The 25,972-nt window shown below is 47.5% G+C and overlaps 1 protein-coding gene across 1 annotated transcript in view; it reads right to left on the bottom strand.

Moving 5' to 3' along the window:
- Positions 1-25,972, bottom strand: part of FBLN2 (fibulin 2) — a 95,653-nt gene that overhangs the window by 18,965 nt on the left and 50,716 nt on the right. Inside the window, exons 3-8 of the mRNA XM_071440087.1 lie at positions 15,939-16,050; positions 12,663-12,792; positions 8,259-8,445; positions 7,276-7,482; positions 5,215-5,331; positions 3,654-3,755 (exon numbers count right to left, since the gene is read on the bottom strand). Of these exons, the coding sequence (XP_071296188.1) occupies positions 3,654-3,755; positions 5,215-5,331; positions 7,276-7,482; positions 8,259-8,445; positions 12,663-12,792; positions 15,939-16,050 (855 nt within the window). The remainder of the gene's footprint in view (positions 1-3,653; positions 3,756-5,214; positions 5,332-7,275; positions 7,483-8,258; positions 8,446-12,662; positions 12,793-15,938; positions 16,051-25,972) is intronic.

Here is a 25,972-nt window from a genome sequence, read left to right as displayed (position 1 = left end):
TGGGTGGTGGGAATGACTTTGCCTCAAAGTCACCAGAAAAGCAACACCCAGCCTGGCTCTTATCTCTGGAGAACACAGAGCTTCTAGCCCAAAGGCATTTCAGTGTCTGCTCCCAAGGACACACAGAGGGGCTGTGTGAGAGCTGTTTAAACAGCTGGGGACTCCTCTCTGTGCATGGCTGGCTTCTGGGGAATCCTGGCTGTCTGCTCCTGAATGCACCTGGAGTTATAATTCCCCACCTCTGACTAAAGGGAACTCCACAGATCAAAGATTACCAGCTGCTTTGTGGCTCTGCAAAGATTGTTCCTCCCATGCCTAAAACATGCACAGAGTAACATCCTTAAACCAACAAGAATTTGCAAACTAATTACCAAAGGTTTTCTCCTGGTGTTTGAGACAGTTCAAGGTGGAGAGCAAACTGCTAGGCTGGAAAAGGATACCCCAGGAGAACAAGGCAGTGAGCAAAACACAAACCACAGTGTATGCCTGTGGCTTTCCCCTTCAACTACAAAAGTAGGAAAAAATGTTAAACATGGCAAATGTTCTGGTGGCACCACACACAGAGCAGAGCTGGATGGGAGCAGGCAGCACACACAAAAAGGGAAGTTTTTTAGGTCATTTAAAAGGATACCTGTAAAAACCGCCCTGCATTAGAGGAACACAGAAGTTTAGTGTTCAGTAAGGGAGAAGAGCTTCACAGATGAGAGTTGTGTCTTTGCTTTCATGAGTAGTGCCTGAGGTTTATTGGTATCAGCCATAATCAAACTGTTCCAATGTCATGGGGCAGAGGGAGAACGTGAGACAAAGGAAGCACCTGGCACCTGCCACAGCAGCTCCTGCCAAGGCTGCAGACACTGGCACTGGTTTAGTCTCAGAACACTCCTGGGAGAGGTGAAAAAGGACAGATCCATCCTTCCTGCACTGTCCAGGGAAAACATCAGGGGGTTCAGTGGCAGGAGTCGGGAGCAGAGCTCGAGGAGGGGCCGTTCCCAGAGCTGCCAGGCTGCTGAGCAGGAGTGTGGGGCCTGCAGCAGGCTTTGGGCACACCCTGGGCACCTCCAGCACCAGCTTCAGCTCAGGCTGAGCTGTCTCATAAAGGCCTCTTTCCTTACAGTGCTGCTCTCTCAGCCATTTCACTGGAACCAAATAATTTCATTAGTTTCCCATTCTTACCAGTGCTTCTGATTTCAAAATAAATAATAATAACAACTAAAAAATAAAAATCCAGTGTCAACAACTTAAGGAACACCCAAAAGGTGGTAAATCACAGTTCTTTGGATTCTGACACTGCAGAAGTTTTCCTGCTCATGCCCAAATGCCACACCAGATGGGATCACAGAGCTTTAAAGACAGGAACAAAACCAAAGCTGTGGTGGTCAGAAAAACAGTGTTATACATGTAGGGAGGAGGACAGGGGTGGAAGAGAGCTCTGCATTCACACAGGACATTACAGCCATGGGCACTGATGCTTTCATGGATGACTGGAGGTCTCCAGGTGCTCCATTTTTCCAGGCAACGCTCCTGCTGCCTCCTAACCCAGCCTCTAGAAAAATACCCAAAAAAGAAACTATTTCACATAAACTGAGGTCCTGGCTGCTGGAAGCAAACTAAATCCTCATAAATACACTTGTAAAAATTGATTGGTTTCTTCCATGAATTCAAACAGCAGGGATGATCCAGCAGAATTGTGATGCATCTTTGACTTTTACACAAAGAAATTTATGCCAGAATCAACAAAGGACTCATGAATTTTAAAATGCCCTCCTTTTGGAATGGATCTTGTCTAGTGCCTGGACTCACACGGATTCTTGAGCTGTATTTCTGAAGTTCTGTTGTTTGGTGGTGCCTAGAACTTGGCAGTACTGAACTCTGCAGAGAGATCAGCTGCTCTGACCCCTGAGCTCAGTCTGCAGCCAGCAGAGCTGCTGTGCTCCCCACCCTGCGGGCTCGGGGCTCCTGCTCAAGGTTATCTGCACCCTGAGATGGCTGGGAAACACCAAACAGCACACAACTCATGAGGTGAAGGGCTGAGCAAATGGTGCATGTGTGATGTGTGTTTGTGCTGAGTGGCTCTGAGATGTCAGATGCAGGGATGGTGGGGAGGTGCTGCAGAGCATGGAGAGCTGTGATGCTGAGGGAGGGCGTGTGCCTCTCGTCTTACCAACACATTTCCTATGCCTGTTGAGAATAAAGCCCTCTGCACACATCCCACTGTGGCTGACACAGGAGAATGATCCCAGTGTGTTCTCACATAACTGTCCGCTGGAACAAGCCTGAGCACCTGTGAGGCACTCATCCAAATCTACAGCAGCACGGGGCAGCCAAAAGGGAAAAACAGAACTCCATTAGAACAGTCCTGAAATGAAACAACATTTCTTTCACGCCGGGGATGCTGAGATGAAGTGTGCTGGAGCTCCCACATCAGCACCAGGCTGCAATACATGCAGTGTTACACTGAAAATAGGGCTGGAATAAACCCTTGGAGATCATTCAGTCCTTGCTCACACTCCTGTACTTTTGCCATTCCAGAAAGAAATATCCTTAAAAACAGGCAGGCATTCACATAGAGACAGTGCACACTCCTTGAAAGAAACCTGTTACAGTGCACCACCCTCACCATCAGATCCTGACTTCAACAGAGATTATAAATGTCCCTTGCCAATGTTTAAACTCACTGCTTCCACTGACAAATACAAATTTTTTCATTTCCTGTAGGAAAACTATTGCCTTGAAATGCCCCTTTTGATGCTGACATTAATTAATCAAATTAGCTTCCACCACACTTGGGTAAGCAGCGCACTGTGAATGTTTCATCTGGTGATATTAAAATCCCATTTTCTTCACAGACTGTCTGGAATTTTATGAAAATGATTTGTTATTCAATAAGATCTAAGATTAAGAGTGATGTGGATCATTTGTGAGCAATTCTGAGCATTGGGAGCTCCTGCTTGTATTTCACTGTTATTGCTCCCTTACTTAGAGATTTATAATTAAGGTATGTCACAGGACATGGCTTCTGACCCCCAAGCCCTCCCTGGGCAAACACATCCCTTGTGACTACTCAAGAATGTCCATTTTAAATGTCTGTAATGTGAATGGTGAGGATGCAGCTTTGGAATTCACTGCTCATCTCTAGGCAGGCCAGAGCTCCAGCAGCAAATTAACACCTGGAGCTGGCCCAGCTCCCATGGCATGTCCTGCCTCAGCTGTGAAGCCTCCCTGAGTTCAGGTTTCCAAGGCAAGAGGAGCTAAAAGCAAACAGAGCAGATGCCAGGGCAGAGCTGTGCCCTGAGGGTGCCCAGGACAGCAAAGGTGTCCTGCTCGCTGCTCCTGCTCCCAGCCAGAGTGCTGAGCGTCCACAGCTGTGCACACAGAGCCTGGGGAGGAACCTCAGTGGGAAGAGAAACCAGAAGGGCTGTAAAAAAGCCTGCAATGTCAGAGGAGAAAAGCACCAGCCCAGGCTTGCCTCCACCTCGCCGGGTAACAGCCACGCTGTGCTTCAGGAGGTATCTGTGAGGCAGAACTGGGATTCCTTCTGCCAAATGGTCTCTCTGGTGGCACTGCAATTCCCAACTCTGAAAATGAGGAACAGCCAGGGCTGTGAGGTACACAAACATTTAACCATGGCTCTGTGGGGAGCCCAAAGCACTCACCTTCACAGGAAACCCCATCAGCCATGAGCGTGTACCCAGCCATGCAGGAGCACACAGCATCTCCATCCACGATGTTGCATAGGTGCTTGCAGGGGCCATTATCTGCACAACACAAAATTGCACAGTGCATCAGGACCCCCAGCACAGATCAGCTGCAATTCCACACTGCCAGGCCAGCCAGGCACAATCCCAGCTCAGGCAAGGGGAATCAGCCTGGAACCAACCTGTCCAGGCAGCCCTGAGCACTGCTTCCCACCCTGCTGCTGCACACAGACACAGCTGGCCCCTCCTGTCTGCACTGCTCACACCCCCCCTGCACTGCTCACACCCATCCCTGCACTGCTCACACCCCCCTGCACTGCTCACACCCCCCTGCACTGCTCACACCCATCCCTGCACTGCCCACACCCATCCCTGCACTGCTCACACCCATCCCTGCACTGCTCACACCCCCCCTGCACTGCTCACATCCATCCCTGCACTGCTCACACCCCCCCTGCACTGCTCACATCCATCCCTGCACTGCTCACACCCATCCCTGCACTGCTCACACCCCCCCTGCACTGCTCACATCCATCCCTGCACTGCTCACACCCCCCCTGCACTGCTCACATCCCTGCACTGCTCACACCCCCCCTGCACTGCTCACACCCATCCCTGCACTGCTCACACCCATCCCTGCACTGCTCACACCCCCCCTGCACTGCTCACACCCATCCCTGCACTGCTCACACCCCCCCTGCACTGCTCACATCCATCCCTGCACTGCTCACACCCCCCCTGCACTGCTCACATCCCTGCACTGCTCACACCCCCCCTGCACTGCTCACACCCATCCCTGCACTGCTCACACCCATCCCTGCACTGCTCACACCCCCCCTGCACTGCTCACATCCATCCCTGCACTGCTCACACCCATCCCTGCACTGCTCACATCCCTGCACTGCTCACACCCATCCCTGCACTGCTCACATCCCCTGCACTGCTCACACCCATCCCTGCACTGCTCACACCCATCCCTGCACTGCTCACACCCATCCCTGCACTGCTCACACCCATCCCTGCACTGCCCACACCCATCCCTGCACTGCTCACACCCATCCCTGCACTGCTCACACCCCCCCTGCACTGCTCACACCCATCTCTGCACTGCTCACACCCATCCCTGCACTGCCCACACCCATCCCTGCACTGCTCACATCCCTGCACTGCTCACACCCCCCCTGCACTGCTCACATCCATCCCTGCACTGCTCACATCCCTGCACTGCTCACACCCATCCCTGCACTGCTCACACCCATCCCTGCACTGCTCACATCCCCTGCACTGCTCACACCCCCTGCACTGCTGCACTGCCCACCCCAGCCTGAGGAGCAGTGGGGAACAACCCTGGAAGCAGAGAGCAGCCTCACATTTCTTCCCCAGGTTTCCCCTGACAACTTCGCAGCCTTGTGCCACAGCAACAAATTAAAGCTGTGCACTGAAATCAGACTGGAGGAGGGATGAGAGAAGTTTTATTTTGTCTCTAAACATTCCTCTGCAACTGACACCTCCAACAAACCTTTGCACTTGTCCTGCTCTTCCTGCAAGGACACCACGAGGATGGGCTGGGAGGGAGAAGCTACTGGAGGGATGGTGGCTTCAGCTTCCAGCCTGGTCATCTGTCCTCTGTCAGGATCTGCAAGGCAAGGGAGGATCAGGGACAGCACCATCCCCACCAGACACCCCATAGCAAGGGGTGAATCCCTTTCATCCCACTCCATCATGGTTTGGAGAAGGAAACAAATATCATGGACACAGATCAGAGAGGCTGGCTGACAATAACTTCTGTAAAGTACTGCAATATCTGAATAAACTACAAAGTACTATTTTCATTTTTAAAACATTTGCTGTATTTTAAATACACTGCCTGTCTTTCATTTGGAATTTGATGGAAAAAAACCCAAGCTTTGACCTTATCCTGTCCATCCTATTTCAACACAGACAAACAACAAACATCTTTACAAGCACAGGGTACTTTGGAATGACTTTTGTACAGCCAAGTGGAAAACATGACAGCTGCTGTCTGCCACTAATATTTTCAACAGACAGTAATGTAAAAGGTATCAGGAAAAAAGAGCTCTGTTACATCAATAAGAGTATCAGTATCATCAAAATAGAAGCCTAAATCCATAGGGCTAAATTGTCCCTTAAGAGGGATGTGTCCTGTCCCCACTGAGTTCAAGGGTCACCTGGAGCAAAGTGTGATCCCCAAAACAGTGACAACCTTAAATGACTAAGGGTGACCGCAGTGCAGGTTTGGGGTGTGGGAAGAGTGATTTCCTTAAACAAATGAAGTCAGCACAGACACATAAAAGGCTGTGGAACAGAGACAAACAAAATTCACCTGCTTGGGGCACAGCCTGAATGATTTCCCCAGGAACACCCAAGATGGGCACAGACACACAGGGACAAGGAGAACTGAAAGGCCACTGTGCCATGTATGGTTCTGCCAAGCAAAGCCACTGAGGCTGCCAATCCCCTCCCTGACCCTCCCTCAGCCTGGCACAGCAAAGGCAGCACCAGCCCTCCCTGCCCTGGCCCCTGCCATGCACCTCTGGAGTCCCACGGCTGTGCCCTGCCCCTGTCACAATCCCATTCCCCAGGTGAGCTCTGCAAACCCCTCTGCACCCCTGGGCACAGCCCTGCACATCTGCAGGAACATGACTTCCCAGATCACAAGATGCTTCACCCAGAACCTCAGCAGAGGCACTGCTGGGAGAAGAACAGCAAAGCAAAGCAAAACCATAAATACACTCCAGGTAAGCAATGAGGCCAAATTCTGCAGTGCTAAAATAAGAACTTTTCTTTGCCTCTTTTGGATTAGGTTCCTTTCCCAGAATTTTAATATAAGCAGAGCAGGCAGCTGCCACAGGAACAGTCAAATGCATTCCTGAGGTAACACCACATTGAGAAGGATGACATACAGAATGCTCATTGTTTGGCTTGGGCAGAGGATTAGAAGCCTAAGGAGCTCTGTCATTGGATGGAAACACTGCTTTTGCTTGTTGAATAACAGAAAGCACTTGTAACTAATATGAGGTTTCAACTTTCTGGGTTATCTGACTTGAAATTGTGCCATTGGAGAACTCCACACATCAAAACAATTACAACACAAGTGACTTTCTTTTCCAGACTTCCACCACACTAGACAAATTTGGAGTTTGTTATCACTGAAGGATGTTAATGATTTTAGATTAAAATCAAAGCTCAGGAAGCAATGCTGTCTGTCTGAACTGAGTTAAGTTTATCTAAACTTATCTAAAGAAAACCTAATTGTGACATATAAAATTAATCTGAAAACAGGTATTTCTTAAAAAATCTTTACAAATCCCCTTCTGAAAAGTGCAAACACTCTTGTTTTGAACATATGAAACACCACCCTTATCCCATACCACCAAACACAAAAATAAGGTGTAACTGAGTGTCCTAAATTACCATTTTTCTTTATATTTTACAATTTCTACAGAACAAATCCATGCATCAACACCCATTAAAAAAGAGAAACTGTAGAGAAACTAAAGAAAAGCTTGGCTGATGAGTGCAAGTATAAAGATACTGCCCTTCATGTCCCTTTTCTCACCTGGAGAGCAGCTGGTGCCATCCTCCTGCAGAGTGAACTCTGGGAAACACGAGCACTTGTAGGAGCCCACAGTGTTGATGCACAGGTGCTGGCACAGCTCCCCCCCGTAGAGCAGACACTCATCCAGGTCATCTCCTGGCAGGTTATTGGACAGCTCAGCCTCACTGCTGATGGACAACGCTTCGTGGTGATCCTCCCTCTCTGAAACTACAGCAGAACATGTCTGACAGCTGTTCTGGCCTTGGCACTGCACACAACGGGGTGGGTGGGCACAAAATGCCAAGGAAAGTCAGATCTACCCAAAACAGTTACTGCAAGGATAAGAACAAAGGAACCCATCCTGGAGATAACACCGTTGTGCTGGAGGGCCACCTCTCCCTTCCCCAGGGCTGCAGGACAGATTTTACAGAGCCACTGAGAAACAGTCACAGGGGAGGCCACAAGCTGACCTTCCACATCACTGCCAACCCTATTCCCACTGACATTTGAACTAAGGCACTGTGCTGAGCCCCAGCTGAAACTGGCCCCACACTGAATTCCAAATTTCAGGAGGAGTTATCCAATTGGTTTGGAAACTTTCCAACATCACAATTTGTTGGCTTCTCCTGTATTAGCATCAGCAGCAGCCTGGGAGCCACTGAGCAGTGACATGGCTGTCCTTCCTACTGCCTTTAAACACCAGCCAGAGCTGGAGCACCACCTGCTTCTATTCCTGACCAAGTATTTCTGTGACATTAAAATTAATCCTTAACTGAGTTTCTCAGTCAACTTTTCTTAAACACAACGCCAAAGCTCCTCGCTCAGTGAGGTCTCAGGTATATTTAGGGATGAGATTCTTTGCTTTCTCCAACCTGCCTTAGGAACAAGGCAATCTGTGCTAGATCTTGAGAGGAAAGCAGCTGTGCCCCTGATGCCCTGCTCCCTCCAGCAGCTTGCTGAAGGCCCGTGTGAGGCAGAGCCCTCGGTGACAAAAGGACACTCACCCTTCTCGGGGGTCACCGTTGGCACGGGCTCCGGATGCCGTCTGATCTCGGGGTGCACGAAGTGATCCCCCCCTTCACAGCAGGACAGCATCACGTGGCTGCAGGGGTAGCCCAGGTTGATGTTGGACTCACAGCTCTTCCCCTCACTCCTCAGGCGCAGGCCCAGGCTGCAGCAATCACAGCATTGCTGCAAGACAGGGGAACATCAGCCACCAGCACTGGGAACGTCAGCCACCAGCACTGGGAATGTTTGTCAGCCACCAGCATTTAGAAACACTGAGCAAACTGCCAGGGCAATGGTGGAGTCCCCACACCTGGTTCAAAAAAGTGTGTGGATGTGACACTTGAGGACATGGTTTAGTGGTGAACAGGGCAGTGGTGCTGGGTTTACAGTTGCACTTGATGGTCTTAGGGGCCTTTTTCCACCTTAACAATTCTATTCTGTGATTCAACACAGCTTCAGGGATGAGTCCACACACACCTGGAACTGATTTGCAGTTTCCTAAGCAGTGGAGCATCTGGAAAAACATTCGGAGTGTGGACAGTTGTAAATATCAAAGCTTTACTTGTGCTTGTTTTTGCCATTCTGCACCAACGGGTCAACTGCAGCCACAACAAACACAAAGTCTGGCTGTACCAGTGATTTCAGCAGCTCCACATGCCAGGAAGGAGTGGTGCTGCACATCTTGCTCCCTCCCAGGCCTTGCCTGTGTCTAGTATGAACAGAAATTATAAACAAAATAATAGAGATCTGCACCTCTTTGCATTAGAGTTCAAACCATGGTCAGTTTGAAGCCGTGTGACAGGAACTGGAAATAACGTGCACAGACATGAGGGTCAGCAGCATCCCAGTCCTGTCAGTGCCAGTAAAGACTCTCCTCTCTGCACTACAGCCCTGCTCTGACCTTTCATTACCTGGCTGTGCTGGACAGCATCCTGCTGGGACTGACTGGAGGGAGGCCAGGCTGTCTTTGATGAGCTCTGAGCCTCTTCTTTCCTTCCTCAGAGTACCTGAACAGCAGCCTTGCTGACATGTTCATCTCCCACCTCTTGCAGTTTGCTCTGCTGCAGGTGGCAGGCAAAACCTGTGTGCTGCTTTACTCAGTCCCAGACAAATCTACTGCACAGTCAGGCCACAAAAGGGCATCAGATAAATGATACCAAACTCAAAAAGTCCACACTGTGAATGCACAGTGGATACCTAACCAAGCTGGGAAGCTGAGGAGCTGAATCTGCTGCAGACACAACAGGGGTCACACCTGAGCTGGAGATGCCTTTGTGGATTTGAATTTAAGTGTCCTCTCACCCCTAATTTATTTATTTATTTGTTCGTGTATTTTAGCTATAAATACCATGTTTCACTGCCAGAAAAGCACAGAGTCTCTTTCCCTCTGCAGCTCCTTTGAGAGTCACCCACTCACTCAGTTTGCAGCCACACTGGAGGAGCCTCCCTGAGCCCAGAGAGGAGACTCCAGCCTGTTCAAACATTCACCCTGTGTAAGGGAGTCAGACACAGGAAATGAGGGGCAGGATTCGAGCTGGCAGCAGGAGCTCCAGGGACAGAGCAGTTGCCAGGAGGGAGATCCCTGAGCTGGGAAGGCTCAAAGAGAAGCAGTGTTCTAAGGAGCATGGAAATGAGGAGGGATCACTTCCCATCATTAGAAATCCTAGGTGGGCATTCCCATTAATCCAGAGCCTGTCTCCTGCAGGGCTATGCATCCACTGCCAGCTCAATGCTCAGGAACTCTTCTCTTGAGCCCCTTTTTTCAGGACAGCACTGGGGTTTTGTGAGCACTTCACACTCAGTGCACAGCCTGGCATGTTCAGCCAGCACTGATGGCTGCAGCTTACATTTTATGGCCCTGCTTCCTAATCTGAGAAATCCCCAAACACCATAAACAGCAGACATTACTCACATCTGCAAATATGCACAGCCATAAGGAGCTCCCTTCACATGCCCAAATACATTTGTGAAAAATTATTTACACTATAGGCCTTGAAGAGGATGAATTATTTTGCACACTAAATAGGCTTAAATTATCTTTTCAAATGAATATTAAAAAAAAAACCAAAAAAACCAAAAACCAAAACCCCTAGCAATAATGAATTGTGGTCATGCTAGAAAAGAGAAAATTCCTCTTGCCATCCTCCCCAAATCCAGAACCCTCAAATTTATGAAAACAAATTATCTTTCTTTGTCTTTTGTTTTAGCCCAGTTTTGTCACCTTTAATATGCAAAAGAGAAGTTCAAGATAATACATGTTTTACTGAATTACTGTAAAATGTGCAATATATGCCTTGAAGACCCCAGCTTCTTTCAGTCATACTTTGATTAACAATTTATCCCATGTGCAGGCATGACAGAGAGTATTAAATCAGTCATACATCTTTAGGCACACATATTTTCCAGGTGAACAAAACTGTCTCATTTTCCAGTGGAAAAACTTGTTCTCTGAAAAGTTCCTTCTAAAATGAAAAAATTGGAATGCCTTGACTTTCTGTAAGCTGCTTTTCGAACTTCCCAGGAATTCTATAACTGATTTAATAGCAAATAAGATTGCAATTGAGAAATCCACCTTGAGAACCATTCTTTGGTTCACAGCTTTCTGCATTCCCCTCAAAACTATTAGCTGGAATTCTGCATAATTGGATTTACCATGGTGGAGTCTCCATCCACTAGGAAAAATCCCTAAGCCTGTGCTTTTGGTGTAAAGAGTAAATAACAATTAAAGCACCCAAAGATTAGGTTGATTTAGCACAGGCTGAACTCCTGGATCTGAAAAACCAGCACTGCCACATTCACCTTAAAGCAAAAGGTGCAAACATCTAAAACGCCTAAAGACCTGCAAATGTTCGTAACCTGGAGATAAAACCCTGGCTTTTGGCAAGACAGAGTAAATATCTTGCTGGGTTTTGAGGCAATTAATGAACCTTTCCATGTTCCAGACAAACTTTTTTGATTTATGCCACTGGATTTCCTAAGAGCAGACAGATCAGGGGAAACACCACTATGGACTGTCAGCATCTTCTGCCAGATCCCCTCTGAAACAATGTTTAACTACAATAAAATTAGAAAACCTTTCTTGTAATACAAAGCATTAAAAAGCAGTACAAAGCTGGATTATTTTGTATTACAGCAGTACATACTGCAATGTTAAAGTAATACGAAGTCTCAACAGTCTCAATATTTATTGATTTTTTTCAAGCAGTAACTGCAATGACTCAAGAGCTAAACGAGCTAAATAGGTGAGCAAAGCTGTTCAGTAATTTTACTGTCTCAGATGGTTTATCTTAAAAGAAAAATCCTACTGGAACTGGCATGAGGAACCATTCCATGAGAGTATTTTGTCACTGGTTTCAGCTCAGCCAGGAATGATGGAGCTCTCCCTCCCCACCTCTGCCTGAGGAATGGCATGTGTAATCAGGTTGACTCCACAGCCTGGCTCTGCCTGGCATGCAAAGAACCCCTGGTGAAAACCTAAGAATAACAGTTCTGTCACATTTCAGACATATTAATGTCTTCTCCTGAATGCACAAATTCTCCTTTTAGTCTAATGACAGACTTCAGACCCAAATTAGCAATGGTTCTGAAGATGACAAATCAGCACAGCTAATTAACCCTTAAACCCTGCAGTGGATGCCCACATTCCCTGCTTTTCCAGGGAACAATTATCTGGGAGAATCTGCGATGTAAAAGAAAAGATAGAACTAATCGGGTTCCTGCTGAGCCCAGGAAGCTGCACTTAAGCTGAGCTATAGCTATGTAAATTATGATCAGAGGGAAATGAATTCTGAAAGGCACTGTTCTGGTGAAAACAGGACAAGTGAGCTGCTGAATCTTCAAACTGGTTTAAATTGGTTTGGCTCCACTGGTTCTCATAAAGCAAATCTCATTTATCTAAGCAGAGGCTGTGGCTCAGGATTTGTGATTTGTGCTGTCCATTAACAGTTTGCCTTTATTTATGAACAAAAGCTTCCATCATCATCTAAATGCTTGTTCATCTAGTCCAGCATTGTGCAGAACTGGGAAAGGGGGCTACAATTCAACACTGGAGCCAAGCAAAGCGCCCAGTAATGGCTTTCACATTATATCTTCAATTAAGTTTTGCCCCATCATTTTCTAAATTCTTCTACACTATAGATATAAAAACTAAAAGGGACTTTTCACCTACTTCAAAGCGAGGAAGCAAAAGCAATACAGCCAGTTAGGTCTACAAAATGGAGATGGAAATTAATTCAAAACAACATTACCGCAAAGTTTTAAAAGGGGCTGCAAACTGAAATGCAAACAGCACCATTTCACTGCCACATTCCTGCAAGTTCATCTTTTCTGTGTCCCACAGGAATGCAGGAACAGATCCCTGCTGAGGCAGGAGGACCTTACACACCCACAGAGGAGCTCACCTTGTAGGAGGAGCCCGCGCAGGGGTCGCTGTCCTCGGGGCCACACGTGTCCCCCTCCTTGGCGGCCACCATCCCGGCCAGGCAGCTGTTCTCCCTCACCGTGGACACGCAGCACTGCTTCTGGGCAATCCTGCAAGGGCCAGGGGCACTGTCACACAGCCCAGGGCACTGTCACACAGCCCAGGGATACTGTCACACAGCCCAGGGACAGGCACCACCGTCACACAGCCCAGGGGCACTGTCACACAGCCCAGGGCACTGTCACACAGCCTAGGGCACTGTCACACAGCCCAGGGACACTGTCACACAGCCCAGGGGCACTGTCACACAGCCCAGGGACACTGTCACACAGCCCAGGGACAGGCACACAGCCCAGGGCACTGTCACACAGCCCAGGGCACTGTCACACAGCCTAGGGCACTGTCACACAGCCCAGGGACAGGCACCACTGTCACACAGCCCAGGCACACTGTCACACAGCCCAGGGCACTGTCACACAGCCCAGGGACACTGTCACACAGCCCAGGGACAAGCACACAGCCCAGGGCACTGTCACACAGCCCAGGGACAGGCACTGTCACACAGCCCAGGGACAGGCACTGTCACACAGCCCAGGGATACTGTCACACAGCCCAGGGACAAGCACACAGCCCAGGGACACTGTCACACAGCCCAGGGACACTGTCACACAGCCCAGGGACAAGCACACAGCCCAGGGCACTGTCACACAGCCCAGGGGCAGGCACCACCGTCACACTGCCCAGGGGCACTGTCACACAGCCCAGGGACAGGCACCACCGTCACACAGCCCAGGGACACTGTCACACAGCCCAGGGATACTGTCACACAGCCCAGGGATACTGTCACACAGCCCAGGGACAGGCACTGTCACACAGCCCAGGACACTGTCACACACCCAGGGATACTGTCACACACCCAGGGACACTGTCACACAGCCCAGGACACTGTCACACAGCCCAGGGACAGGCACCACTGTCACACAGCCCAGGCACTGTCACACAGCCCAGGGCACTGTCACACACCCAGGGACACTGTCACACAGCCCAGGGACAGGCACCACTGTCACACAGCCCAGGCACACTGTCACACAGCCCAGGGCACTGTCACACAGCCCAGGGGCACTGTCACACAGCCCAGGCACGCTGTCACACAGCCCAGGGGCACTGTCACACAGCCCAGGCACACTGTCACACAGCCCAGGGACAGGCACTGTCACACAGCCCAGGCACACTGTCACACAGCCCAGGGGCACTGTCACACAGCCCAGGCACACTGTCACACAGCCCAGGGACAGGCACTGTCACACAGCCCAGGGACACTGTCACACAGCCTGGGGGCACTGTCACACAGCCCAGGGCACTGTCACACAGCCCAGGGATACTGTCACACAGCCCAGGCACACTGTCACACAGCCCAGGGCACTGTCACACAGCCCAGGGCACTGTCACACAGCCCAGGGATACTGTCACACAGCCCAGGGACACTGTCACACAGCCCAGGGCACTGTCACACAGCCCAGGCACTGTCACACAGCCCAGGGATACTGTCACACAGCCCAGGCACTGTCACACAGCCCAGGGATACTGTCACACAGCCCAGGGTACTGTCACACAGCCCAGGGACACTGTCACACAGCCCAGGGACACTGTCACACAGCCCAGGGCCAGGCACTGTCACACAGCCCAGGGCACTGTCACACTGCCCAGGGATACTGTCACACAGCCCAGGCACACTGTCACACAGCCCAGGGCACTGTCACACAGCCCAGGGTACTGTCACACAGCCCAGGGGCAGGGCTCTCTGACACCCCTGCAAATGTCACAGTGCCACCTCAACTACCCCACTCGGAACGCCTAAACATGTGCAGAGAACGATCCTGGCAGAACAAGAACTGATTTTTTTAATGAGTATCTACTTTGTATCTATCCCCTGGATCCCTGGAAGTGTCCAAGTCCAGGCTGGACAGGGCTTCAAGCAGCCTGCGATAGTGGAAGGTGTCCCTGCCCATGGCAGGGGGCGGATGAGCTTCCAGTCCTTCCAACTCAAACCAGACCGGAATTTTACAATCTTTGGGCAGTGATTTGAGCTGGAGCAGACTCCTGGGAGCTGCAGGAATTGCAGGGTTATAGCACAGGTAGTGCCCTGGGGCTGGAGAGGGGCAGGGTCACCGGCTCTCCTCACCGGCACAGTTCCCAGTGCCAGCAGCAAGATTTTGTCCTTGCTTTCCAGGCTCTGAGGCCACATACTTGAATACTTTTGTACATAAAACATTTTCTTTAGACGTAATATTTATGGGCAGGCTTAAATCTTTAAAGCAGGGACACAACTGAAATTTTACAAGTAAGACAATTCAACCCCTGATGTCTTACTCCTTTTAATCCCAGTAGGTTCACAGGGACTGAAATATTTAGGATCTGGCTTTTTCATCTACAGCCAGCCTCAGATGTGCAGGTGCAACTCATTCATGTACTGGATTTGCACTTACTTAGGCCGAGGCTGGAATTTTTAATCTGCCTTTACTTCACAGACAATTGGGATGTGTCAGTTATTTCAGCCAGATCCCAGCAGGAAGGACTTCAATCTCCCAGTAACTACAGAAAGGTGCAATGATACTAAATTTGATAAAAGGAATTATGCCAAAGTTTTTCACTGCTCTAAATGATGGGGTCAGTCTTCGAAAATGTGAGTCTGGAGTGAGTTTGTCTCCACCTCCCCAAGGGCTGCTCCAGGCTTGTGGGCAGGGAGAGGGATAAACTGCAGCTGGTCCAGGTTACCTGCACCCATCCCTGTCCTCCTGTTGTGCAGAGGGAACCTGGCTCCCTCTCAGAGCAGGTGCTGCTGACACCAGCAGCAGGATCAGGGTATGGTCCCACTCCAGCAGAACCAGGGGCACTCACAGAGCAATGAACACATCCCCTAACACACAGATAATCACTGCACTCAGCACTTGCCAGCTCTGCCCTCCCACTGAACTGCAACTCCACAGACGGGCGGAAAACGGGAAATAAAAATCTGTGCTCTGCTCCTGGGACAGACAAAAAGAAACCTTAAAAAGCTTTCGTCTAGATTAGATTTGGGCAAATGGAGGGGGAAATCCTGGCTTCTAATTAGCCATGAATATTGCCAGCCCACAAATAATTCAGACAATGAATGACACTGTTTCCAGTCTCCTGAACATCCCATGAAGTACATTTGATTTCTTTTCAAGGGCCACTCTTTATGCTTACCGAAAATGTTCAGTTTTACCTTACGTACCTGCAAATATCACCATCCATGCCACTTACAGGGATTTCTGTGCACTCCCCGTTGTCTATAGCCCACTGCTGGCCAGCTCCACAGCAGCTCTCAATCAACTCCTTTGTGGAACCTGTACAAAGCATACACACAGATTTTTTTAGATTATTTTGTATGGAATGGATTTGGTTTAACTTTGCTTCTTAATTGAGAAAATCTTAAAAACAACGATTGTTCAGGGTGAGGTTTTTCCCTTTATTTCCACATTTTGTTATAAGAGACAACTGATACCTAAAACATCTTGACATAACTGATCACCTGGTGACGTCCTTCAGGGAGGAAAAACAGAAGGAAATTAAGACTTTTAAATGTTATAAATTACATAAATGGTTTGAAGGACATTCTATGTTTGACAACTCTGAGCAAAATCCTTGAAAAATCATGCTTGGCCACTTGGTGCAAGTTGATTTAGTCATTATGCTGCTGTAACAGTGCTCTCACTACACAGACTGGGTTAGCATAGAGTGCCCCAGCCTTGCATGGTTCAGCTGGCTTAAAAATACAGTGAAAAGGGTCTGGGAGTCATAACTCAGACTGTTACACTGACACTAAGATGCAGTAAGAGAGATGGACATGGAGAATGCTGCTCTAGCTCCCACATTTGATTCTGTGGTTTTGCACCCAAGATGTAAATGTGCAGTTGCAGTGAAATGGGATTTTCTGGATCCTCTACACCTACTGCATAGACTTGGGGCACTTTGTTCTCTTCGAGCCTTGGGGGAGGAACAGCCCAAACCAGACCTGCAGGTGCAGGGGGTTAATGACCAAAGCCATTTGTGTCTCCCCACCTGCCCAGCTCCTGCTCACACACGGGGCAGTGGCACCACAACAATCTGCACATGGCCCCCAGGCTATGCAATGGTCTCATTTTATACAACACATTAACAGCTTTAAAATATATTTGAGTCCTGAGAGCTCTATTAGGTGTAAGAGTTGCTCTGTGACATTGGAGGGTTGATCTATGCAGTTAAACTGGCAGGAAATATATCCAGTACTAGATAATTACCACACATTGCTATAAAACAGTGAAATTTTAACATAGTTCTAATTCACCCCCTCGGTGGAAACTCCATTCATTTTACCAAGTGCTGAAATACATTTGTTGCTCTTGCTGGAACATGAGAATAGAGCAGAATTTAACTATCTACATTGCAGTAATCTACATGATTTATAATTCAACTAAAAGTGAGTTACTCATTCCTCACTGAAGATTCAATATCAGCTTGCTCTACTGAAGTGCCATACTATTAAACAGTCATATTTGCAAAATATATTGCCTTTGCTGTGATCTTATGAATAATTAAACCCAGAATGAAGTTATCATAAAATAAACAACCTACTGCTTTTTATCTTCATCAGGAATTTAAAAGAACCTTGAATAACTCATAATAGGACTCACAGACATTAGCACAGATTTATGATATTTTAATTCTCCATTAGGGAGAACAAATATATACAACTAAATACATGCACAGGACTGGGGATCACAGAGCTTCTATGGTGGAGAGAGATTTTCAGCTCTGCGTGTAACAGACTTTGAAATACAAAAACAATCAAACAGAGCTTTGTTTATTTGGGGCTTCCATGATATAAGCAGATTTAGAAGCAGATTTGCATCTGCTTATGGAAAACAAAGTAATTTTGTTTGAGAACTCTGTAATCCTGGTTTGTTTTTTTATATATACTGTGTGAATCTTTAAAGATAAAGTCATTTCACAACCCACCTGCTAATAGATAATTTGCTATTTATAGATGTCTTCACTAGGGAAAAAAAAAGTGAAGGCTGCACTAGAAAACAGCAGCAGTTCCCTCACTTGTTTGCAATTCAGAAACTCACCTTCTGTAATTACCACTCTGCATCAGTCTAAAGACATGAACTACAGAACTTTTTGGCCTGATCGCAAAAACTGGTGTATTGTCTTTTAAAGACACTTAGAAGTTAATTCAAATATTTTAAATAACACTTCTCCCTCCGAGAGTTTTAACCCTTTCCGTGTCTGTGCTTTAAAGTTGTCTCAGTGCCTGATCCAACCCTGAGCAGCAGCCAGATGGCCTCAGGCTGACCCAGGGACACATCCAGGTTTTCCATGGTCACACAAAATCCACACAGCTTTTACAGGTTAAGAATTTCAGCTACAAACATCTGCTGTAGGTGGGTGTATTTTAACAAGTTTAGTTGAAGTTCAAACTGAGAAAAACACACAGTTAAAGGCTACTAAATTATTTCCTGCCACTGTGACAGTGAACCTTAAGTTTGTTAAAGGAGCAAAGGAGACAAAGTGGATTTTCATAAACTTTCCTCCCCTTTTTCCTTCCCAGTGTTCACAAATTATGTTTCCAGAGTGATAAATCATCAGCCAGCTCTAGAAGGTCAAGAAGGGATAGAGTATCTCAGTTTCTTGCCAGAGCTTTCTTGATACTGAAGTTTTCCTGATTTCAGCTTCACCTGAATTTCCACTCAGACCATTTCACACCTTTAACACCTCCAATTTGCTTCCTCCCATTCTCACTTCGGGTCTGCAGCTCTGCAGAGCATTTGCATCGATTGAATAACTCCTGTTATGCAAATGCCCATTCTTGGAGCCAACACTCCTGACTGAGCTGTCAGCAGCTTTATCCATCATTCCCTTCTAAGCGGTTCTTGTGTCTCAGTAGAAAGACAGACAAACCTTAAGACATCAGCACTTCCTCACTGAGCCTGATAAAGCGCTGGCACAGGTTCCCAGAGCAGCTGGGGCTGCCCCTGGATCCCTGGCAGTGCCCAAGGCCAGGCTGGACAGGGCTTGGAGCAGCCTGGGACAGTGGGAGGTGTCCCTGCCGTGGCAGGGGTGGCACTGGGTGGGCTTTAAATCCCTTTGCACACAAACTGTTCTGTGAGTCTGCGACTCCTCACATGATGGGAGCAGCAAGGACTGACCCACCACACCAACCAACCCACCCAAGCCTCCAACGCACAAGTGGACAATTAATTCCCTTTCTACTAAAATTACTCCAGGAGCCATGACATTGAGGAGTCTCAGACAGCAACTTCAACTACAGAGAGACCCAAGTGAGGCAGACACAGTGCAGGGGCCTGGACAGAATCACTTGCCTTCAGGCAGAGGTGAAGTTCAAAACTGGTATTAACACCAGCACCAATTATCTATAAGCCAGGGAAAGGCAGAGCACTGCAGGAACCACCAGGAGGATCAGGGTGTCGGGCAGGGCACACCAGCCCCAGGCACCCACCTCTCTTCCCTGCTGGCTTTAATTCCAGCTGTTAATTGCTGGATCAGCACTCACATGGGAGAGAGGCAAAGGTCATACCACCAAAACTGAGCTGAGCTCCTGCTGTTATAATGGGACTTCCTATTCCATTCCTACACCTGAAGAAAGTAGTTTATCTTCCCCAAATCTATAGTATTTACACTTGCACCCAGCACATACACTTAACAAGAACTGGAGAAAAATAAGTTGTACTTCCTTATCAAATACCTGCCTGAAAACATAAAGCAATATATTATGAAAAATAATGACAAAAACCTCACAGGATAACTTGGAGGAGTTCTTAAAATACTAAAAAATAACTGTTTCCAGTGGGTCTTTTTTTCTGCTCCAATCTCTTCACCATTTAAAGCTCTAATAAATATATAATAAAGCACTGTGGCTTTACCCCTTAACAGGTTGTCATTTCCTATCTTATCAACAGCCTGAGAGGCTTTATTAAACTCCCTCCTTGAATTTCACAATCTAGGTGTGCACTGTAACATGTTCTCAACTTGGTTTATCTGGGATGGCTGGGAAGACATTTTAATGAGTAAGGTAAAGAGGAGAAGAACATTTATCTTGGCAAAGACAGGGGAGGGGAGAATGACAGCACAGCCCCAAAGCCAGCTGCTTTCACTCCAAACTGAGCTATCACTTACGTCATTGGGGCTGGTTAAGCTCTCCCAGGACCTGTTCCCAGATAAATGAGCAGAGGGTTTTACTCTGTGCAGGTTCCTGCAGGCTCCTCCAAGTGCCTCAGTGCTCAGGACGTGTCTGACTCTAAATCTCCCTGAAATGAGGGCAGGGCTGGAGTGTTTCCATGACCAAACCACAGTTAGCTCACTGCTCAGGATGGGGCATTAACCCACGTGCTCTCCTCAGCCTTTGAGGCTTCTCTCCTTGGAAATGATGGAAAAGCAGATTGCAGAAGAAATACAGGCTGAGCTGAGCACTCAGCACACACCTCTTGGATTCAGTTCAGTGCCTAATCCTTTTCCACCATGCTCTTCAATTCCTGCCTGCCATGCCATCACCACAGCAGTGCAAGGGAGGTCCATCACACTTGGAGCAACCTGCCTTCATTTTAAACCTCATGCAGCAAAGTGTTTTTCTGTGCTCTCCTCCATCCTCTGAAGGTACCCACGTCTCTTAGGGAATCCATCCCACCACTCATCTAGGACAAGTTCCTGTTATATTGCCTTCACTCTTTGGGAAGCATCTGCTTTCTATTTCAACATGAAAACATTCTGTTTCCTACATTATTCTTTTTTTCATAAATTCCTTATGCTGGCTTGCTTGGCAAAACATAGAGAGCTGTGTCTGCCCCAAGGCACAATGAAAACCGGATAACCCAAGCTGAATGTTCATTTTACTGTGCACCATACAGTGGAGACATACATCAACATGGCCTCAGCCAGGCTTGTTTGGCAGATTTTGTTCAAAGTGTCAATGAATAGCAACCTAATACTCCCTCTGGCTTTAGTTCTGGGTAATCCTTGTAAGTCAAAACTTGTATTACCTGTGGCAGAGGCCAGATAATTTAGACAATGTTTGGTCTTTAAGGTTTCCATGACAGCATCCTTTATTAGATCCAGGTTGAAAGAAGGAGGGGGGGGGGGGGGGGGGGAACACAACTAAATAAATTCTTTAACCCTTTTCACCAGCTACAAACCCAAGCAATTCCTCTGCCTGCCTTGCAGAATGTGTCTCATTTTGCTGTATCCTTCTGCCACGGAGTTTGAAGCAGAACAGTTCATGCACAATCATCCTTCCATCAGTTACAATGATAACTCAGAGCAGGCAGAATGTTTCTTGCCCTTCAGCCCAGTCTTGGCTGTATTTTCCCCCTCAACCCTCCTTCCCCAGATATTGCACAGAGCATATTTATGCTGGCTATTAACTTTCAAAAGAGCTGAGGCTTTGGAAAGCCTGGTTCCGATTATCCTTGTAATTCCTGTCTGAAGAATTTTATCTTGGGGAGACCAAGCTCTTTGCATGATCTGTTTTGTGGCTAGGTAGGCTCCTTTCTCCAAAGCACTTCCACCTGCCCTGTTTAATTTTAAAGTTAAAATTCGGAGGAGTAGTGTTTATCAGGGAATGTAGTCAGGGATTGCCTGTCAAAGCACTTGGGAAAATCAGGCAGGATCACTAAAACTGCTGCAACTCAAACACTGAGTAAGCCAAGCACTTCCACGATGTTCTTAACCAATTACAAACTGAGCTGAGGTTGTAATGGTAACTAAATTACAAAAACCAAAATTCCTTTGTCTTAAAAAATATAAAGGCAAACAAATATAAAGAAGCAAATAGATGTGTTTGTAAGGCCTTCATTTAGTATATATGTTCCCCTTATCTACAGAAAAAAATGCATTCATTTCACCATTACCCATTCACACCCCCACACTGCAGTGTTAGGAACAGCTATCCATTAAGACACGTTTCTGCTTGAAATTTTAAAAGTTTAGCAGTGAAAAAGGTCTTTGTTCTGGACTGAGAGCATTGATCAAGGACAAGCCAAGTTACTGTGCCATTTTAAAGCCCAATTGCCTAAAACCACTACACATACTTTAATCATGCAATCCATATAAATATGTTATTCATTCTCACACCAAGCACATGGGAATTGTATTTTTGTTGGAAGCCTGAAGGAGGACTGTACATTTATATCTGAACCACATCTGACTTGCTGTGGCACAGACTGCACTGTGCACACCCTGGCAGGGCTAACATGGGATAGGGAACTGCTCACGGATGCTCTATGAAGCCGACCCCAAAGGTCAAACATCCTTCAGGTTGCTGTTGTGAGCCTTTAGGGTTTTGAGTTTTGTAAATCTGGCAACTGAAAAGAAAATCCCCAGCACCTGCCCAATGCTCAGTCCGCTTCCACCAGTTCAGCACACACAGAACAGGCTAAAAAATACACAGCCTCATTGCTCCCAGGAGAACCCATCAGAAATTGTTCACAAAGTCTCAAATCCATTCAGGAGGGGGAAGCCAAGATTTTCATTTTCCTCATGACCAATTCACCCAAAGTAGAAAAAGTGTAAAATTCATCCGAGTGAACTGAGTGTTCATCTCTGTTCAGAACACCACTGAAAACGGGGCAGATTCACCCCCTGACCCAGCTCAGCTGCTGGTGTCAGCTTGTTTGCTCTGCCACATTGCTCAGCACAGCTTTCAGCCACAGCACCAGCCTGCACATCTGGAGAAGGTAAGAACAGAGAGGAAAGGACGTGACAGCAGCAGTCAGTGACCTGAACAGCCCCAGGAGTGCTCCTGACCAAGTATGTGCCCTCCAGCTCCGTTTGGCTGAGGGCTGTTGACAAAAGGATTCTGAATAGCAGAGGAAGGAAACCTCTGAGTTTCACCGAGTTTCTAATTAGTGAGCAGGGATGCTTAAACTGAACAGAAGAGCTGTTGTAGAGCTCCATCTCCTTATTTGGGAGCCCTCCAGGATTCCTTGCTAGTCCTTGTCAGGTTTATAATCATAAATTACATTGTTCCTTATTTGACGATGATGTTCTGAAGAGATCTCTCATTTCCTCAGGCTTTCCTTTATGAAGTTTTGTAATCAGGGTTTGGGCAAGAATTTCAGCAGTATTGATTGTGGCCCAGGGCATTTCCTGGATTAATGACAAGCTGGAAGAGCTGATGGCTCCCGGTTCTGCCTTGATGCAGTAACCCCAAGGAGGTTTAAACTCTCAAGGTTGCACCCAGCGCCAGAGCAGTTATTGTGAAGGAATTTCAGTGGGACACTTAAGTCAACAGCAAGGAAACAAACCTCCTTTCATCCCTTACAGAAGTAGGAGGAAATACTAATTTGAATGGGCTGATAATGATGTTTAGATTGTTCCAGGGGAATTTAACAGCCCTAGCAGGAAGCACAGCAGGAAATCTCTCCTTTGCCATGCAGCATGCCTCAACCACAGATGTTTGGAAAGAAGGGGGTTTAGTTCCCTAAGAAAGTAATGGTTTAGGGTAGAAATTAGGCAAATGGAGTTTTTAACTTCTAAATGAAGCACCTTGTTTGATGCTGTTAGTGTGGTTTCACACAGCAGGGATTGGGTGAACCATTTTGCTAATTCCCACTTCAGACTTTGCCTCCAGCTCAGACTGCAGCTCACTGTAACCCCACGACACACCAAGAGAAACACATTCACATGAACTGTTCAATTCCCAAAGTCCTTTCTCCCGGTGAAAGATCTACACCACTCAGATCACACACAAAATTCCTACTATTTGTTCCAATTCTATCTTCCCAATTAAAAGTAGTGAGTCCCTCAGGTGGGTGTTCATCAGGATAAAGGACACTCCTGGAATACCTGCCAGCACTGCTAGTGGAATCACTTTCAAACAAGGCAACATTTTAAAATAATTGTAAACTATGGCAGAAGTGGCTGTTTCCACCTAAAGCTGGGGTTTGACCCCATGCCCAGGGAAGCCCACAGGCACTGCCTGCTCCTTTATCAGAAATTCAAGCACAAAGCCCTTGAATGCAGAATCACAGAATCCTTAAGGTTTCTGTGGAAAAGACCTGAGATCAAGTCCAGCCATCAGGCCAGCACCACCACCACTAAACCATGTCCCACGTGCTGCATCCATGCCTGTTTTGGAACACTTCCATGGACAGGGATTCCACCACTGCCCTGGGCAGCATTTTCCAATGCCTGACAACACTCTCCATCAAGAAATTTTTCCCTAATATCCAATCCAAACCTCCGTGGCACAGCTTGAGGCCATTTCCCCTTGTCCTGTCCCTTGCTCCCTGGGAGCAGAGCCCGACCCCTCCTGTCACAGAATTGTGGAGAAACAGAAGGCTCTTCCTGAGCCTCCTTTTCTCCAGGCTGAGCAACTCCAGTTCAGCCTGGGTTGTTTATACATAGAGTAAATACAAACATATTAATATTTAGGGCAGTCCTTAGTGCAGCAGCACTGATGGAGCTCAGGCAGTGCTGATGGCCACTGCTGGCCCCAGCCCCGCCGAGGCACAGCAAGAACGGGCGGGACAGTGATTCCTGCAGGGAACAGCCAACAAGCAACAGCTGCGTGTACAAAGCATGAAACAATCAGGAGGATGCTGTGGACAGATCAGCATTTCAGCCTGTTATGGATCAGTATTTCAGCCTGTATCTGTCTCTACAGAAGCTGTTCCAGCTGCAGGGACAGCCCCAGTCCCTCTCCCACCACTGCAGCCAACACAAGCACGGCTGCAAGGACACAGCTGGCATCGGGCTCTGCTCACATTCCTCCTGCTGCTCCTGAGCAACCAGAGACAGACAAATCTGCCCTGGGGCAGGTTCCACACCCCACATGCACAACCTAAAAGAGCCACAAGCTAAACCCCAGCTGCAGCTCCATCTCCTGCAGTGCACTCTGGCTCACATTTCCTACTTGGACAACACAGGCTGCAGCCACTTGTAAAGGAATTTACATTCCCAATCACATTCCAGTTTGGAATCAGAGATGAAGAGAGAGAAAAGGCACTGACTTGTGAAAAGCTCCAACTATGTGATTTAAATGTGTTTTGGAGCATTTGGGATAAGGCAGCAAATTCTAATGAAGGGTGGAGGAGTCTTCATCTCTCCCACAAAGACTCATTACTGTTACTTTCTGCAAGAGACACCTAAAAGAGAGTAAAGGAAAATATGAGAAGAGGCAGAACTTCACATACCACTTCATCAATGCTTTTCCAAAAAACCCCAGTCTTTATTACTTGTGTGTAAATAAGTAGAGTGCACTTCTCAGTTTCTCTCTTTTTCAATATTTAACCACACGCCAGAAACATCCATTCCCACACAGCACTTGTGCAAATTATAAGTGAATGTTCAAAATATCAGGATGGTTGAATTTTGAAGGTTTTTACCCAGGTTAGAAACAGCTCGTGATGAGAGTAAAGCCTTAGTGCTGCCCAGGGGCTGTTGAAAATAAGATCCATATGAGGCCCTTTGTGGTGACGCAGCAACAAGAAAGGAACAAAGTGTCTGGATACTTAAAGGGAGACAAGTCTGGACATTGCTGGAAAAAGACAATAACTTGCTGAGTCATCAGCCAGGAGAAGGGATAGAAGTGGTTGGAACCCTGGGCTCTGGGTGCCTGAGAGGGTTTGGAGCACCACCAAGTTTTGCACACCCACACACACAAGCACAACACTGAGGAAGGCCAGAATACTTCACATTTTTCTCAGAATTTAATTCAGTAACACAAGAAAGGTCTTTCCTAAATTACTCCATAGAAAGAGGTCTGTTTTAAACTACTCCATAGAAGCAGGACCCTGCATACTATTTGCTCTCTCCAGCAATTGTTACAATTTTGACTTCTTGCTGCCGAGATCTATTTTGTTTTTACTTGGGTTCAGCAGTTACACCTTTCTCTGCTGTGTCTGCAACCACAAATGGATGTGAAATGGATCTTTAAAGGCAAGATACAACACTGGGGAGCACTGACAAGCAAACCCATAGATCTCAGTAAAGTGCCAGTGGCATCCCCTCATTTTCCTCATCAGATGCGGTTTCTTCCTATTAACCTCCCAAAAGTCCTCTTGTCCTGAGAACTGGCTCTGACAAAGCCAGCAGCACATCCTGCACATCCCAAATGGGACCCTGGAGGCAGGAAAGGACACGAGTTCCTCTGGGAAGTACCCTCCTTACCAGGCTCCAGGTCACATTTACACCCACTAAGCCTCATCTCAAAACCCAACCCCTGCCAGGGGAAATCCTCTCTTACCTCAGAAAAACTCAAACCTTTTGAGA

The sequence above is a fragment of the Agelaius tricolor genome, unplaced genomic scaffold (genome assembly GCF_023055355.1).
Source record: "Agelaius tricolor isolate 1412-34295 unplaced genomic scaffold, bAgeTri1.0.p SCAF_14, whole genome shotgun sequence".
NCBI lineage: Eukaryota > Metazoa > Chordata > Aves > Passeriformes > Icteridae > Agelaius > Agelaius tricolor.
Note: the sequence above shows the minus strand (reverse complement) of the source record. Positions and strands in the feature narration are given on the sequence as shown.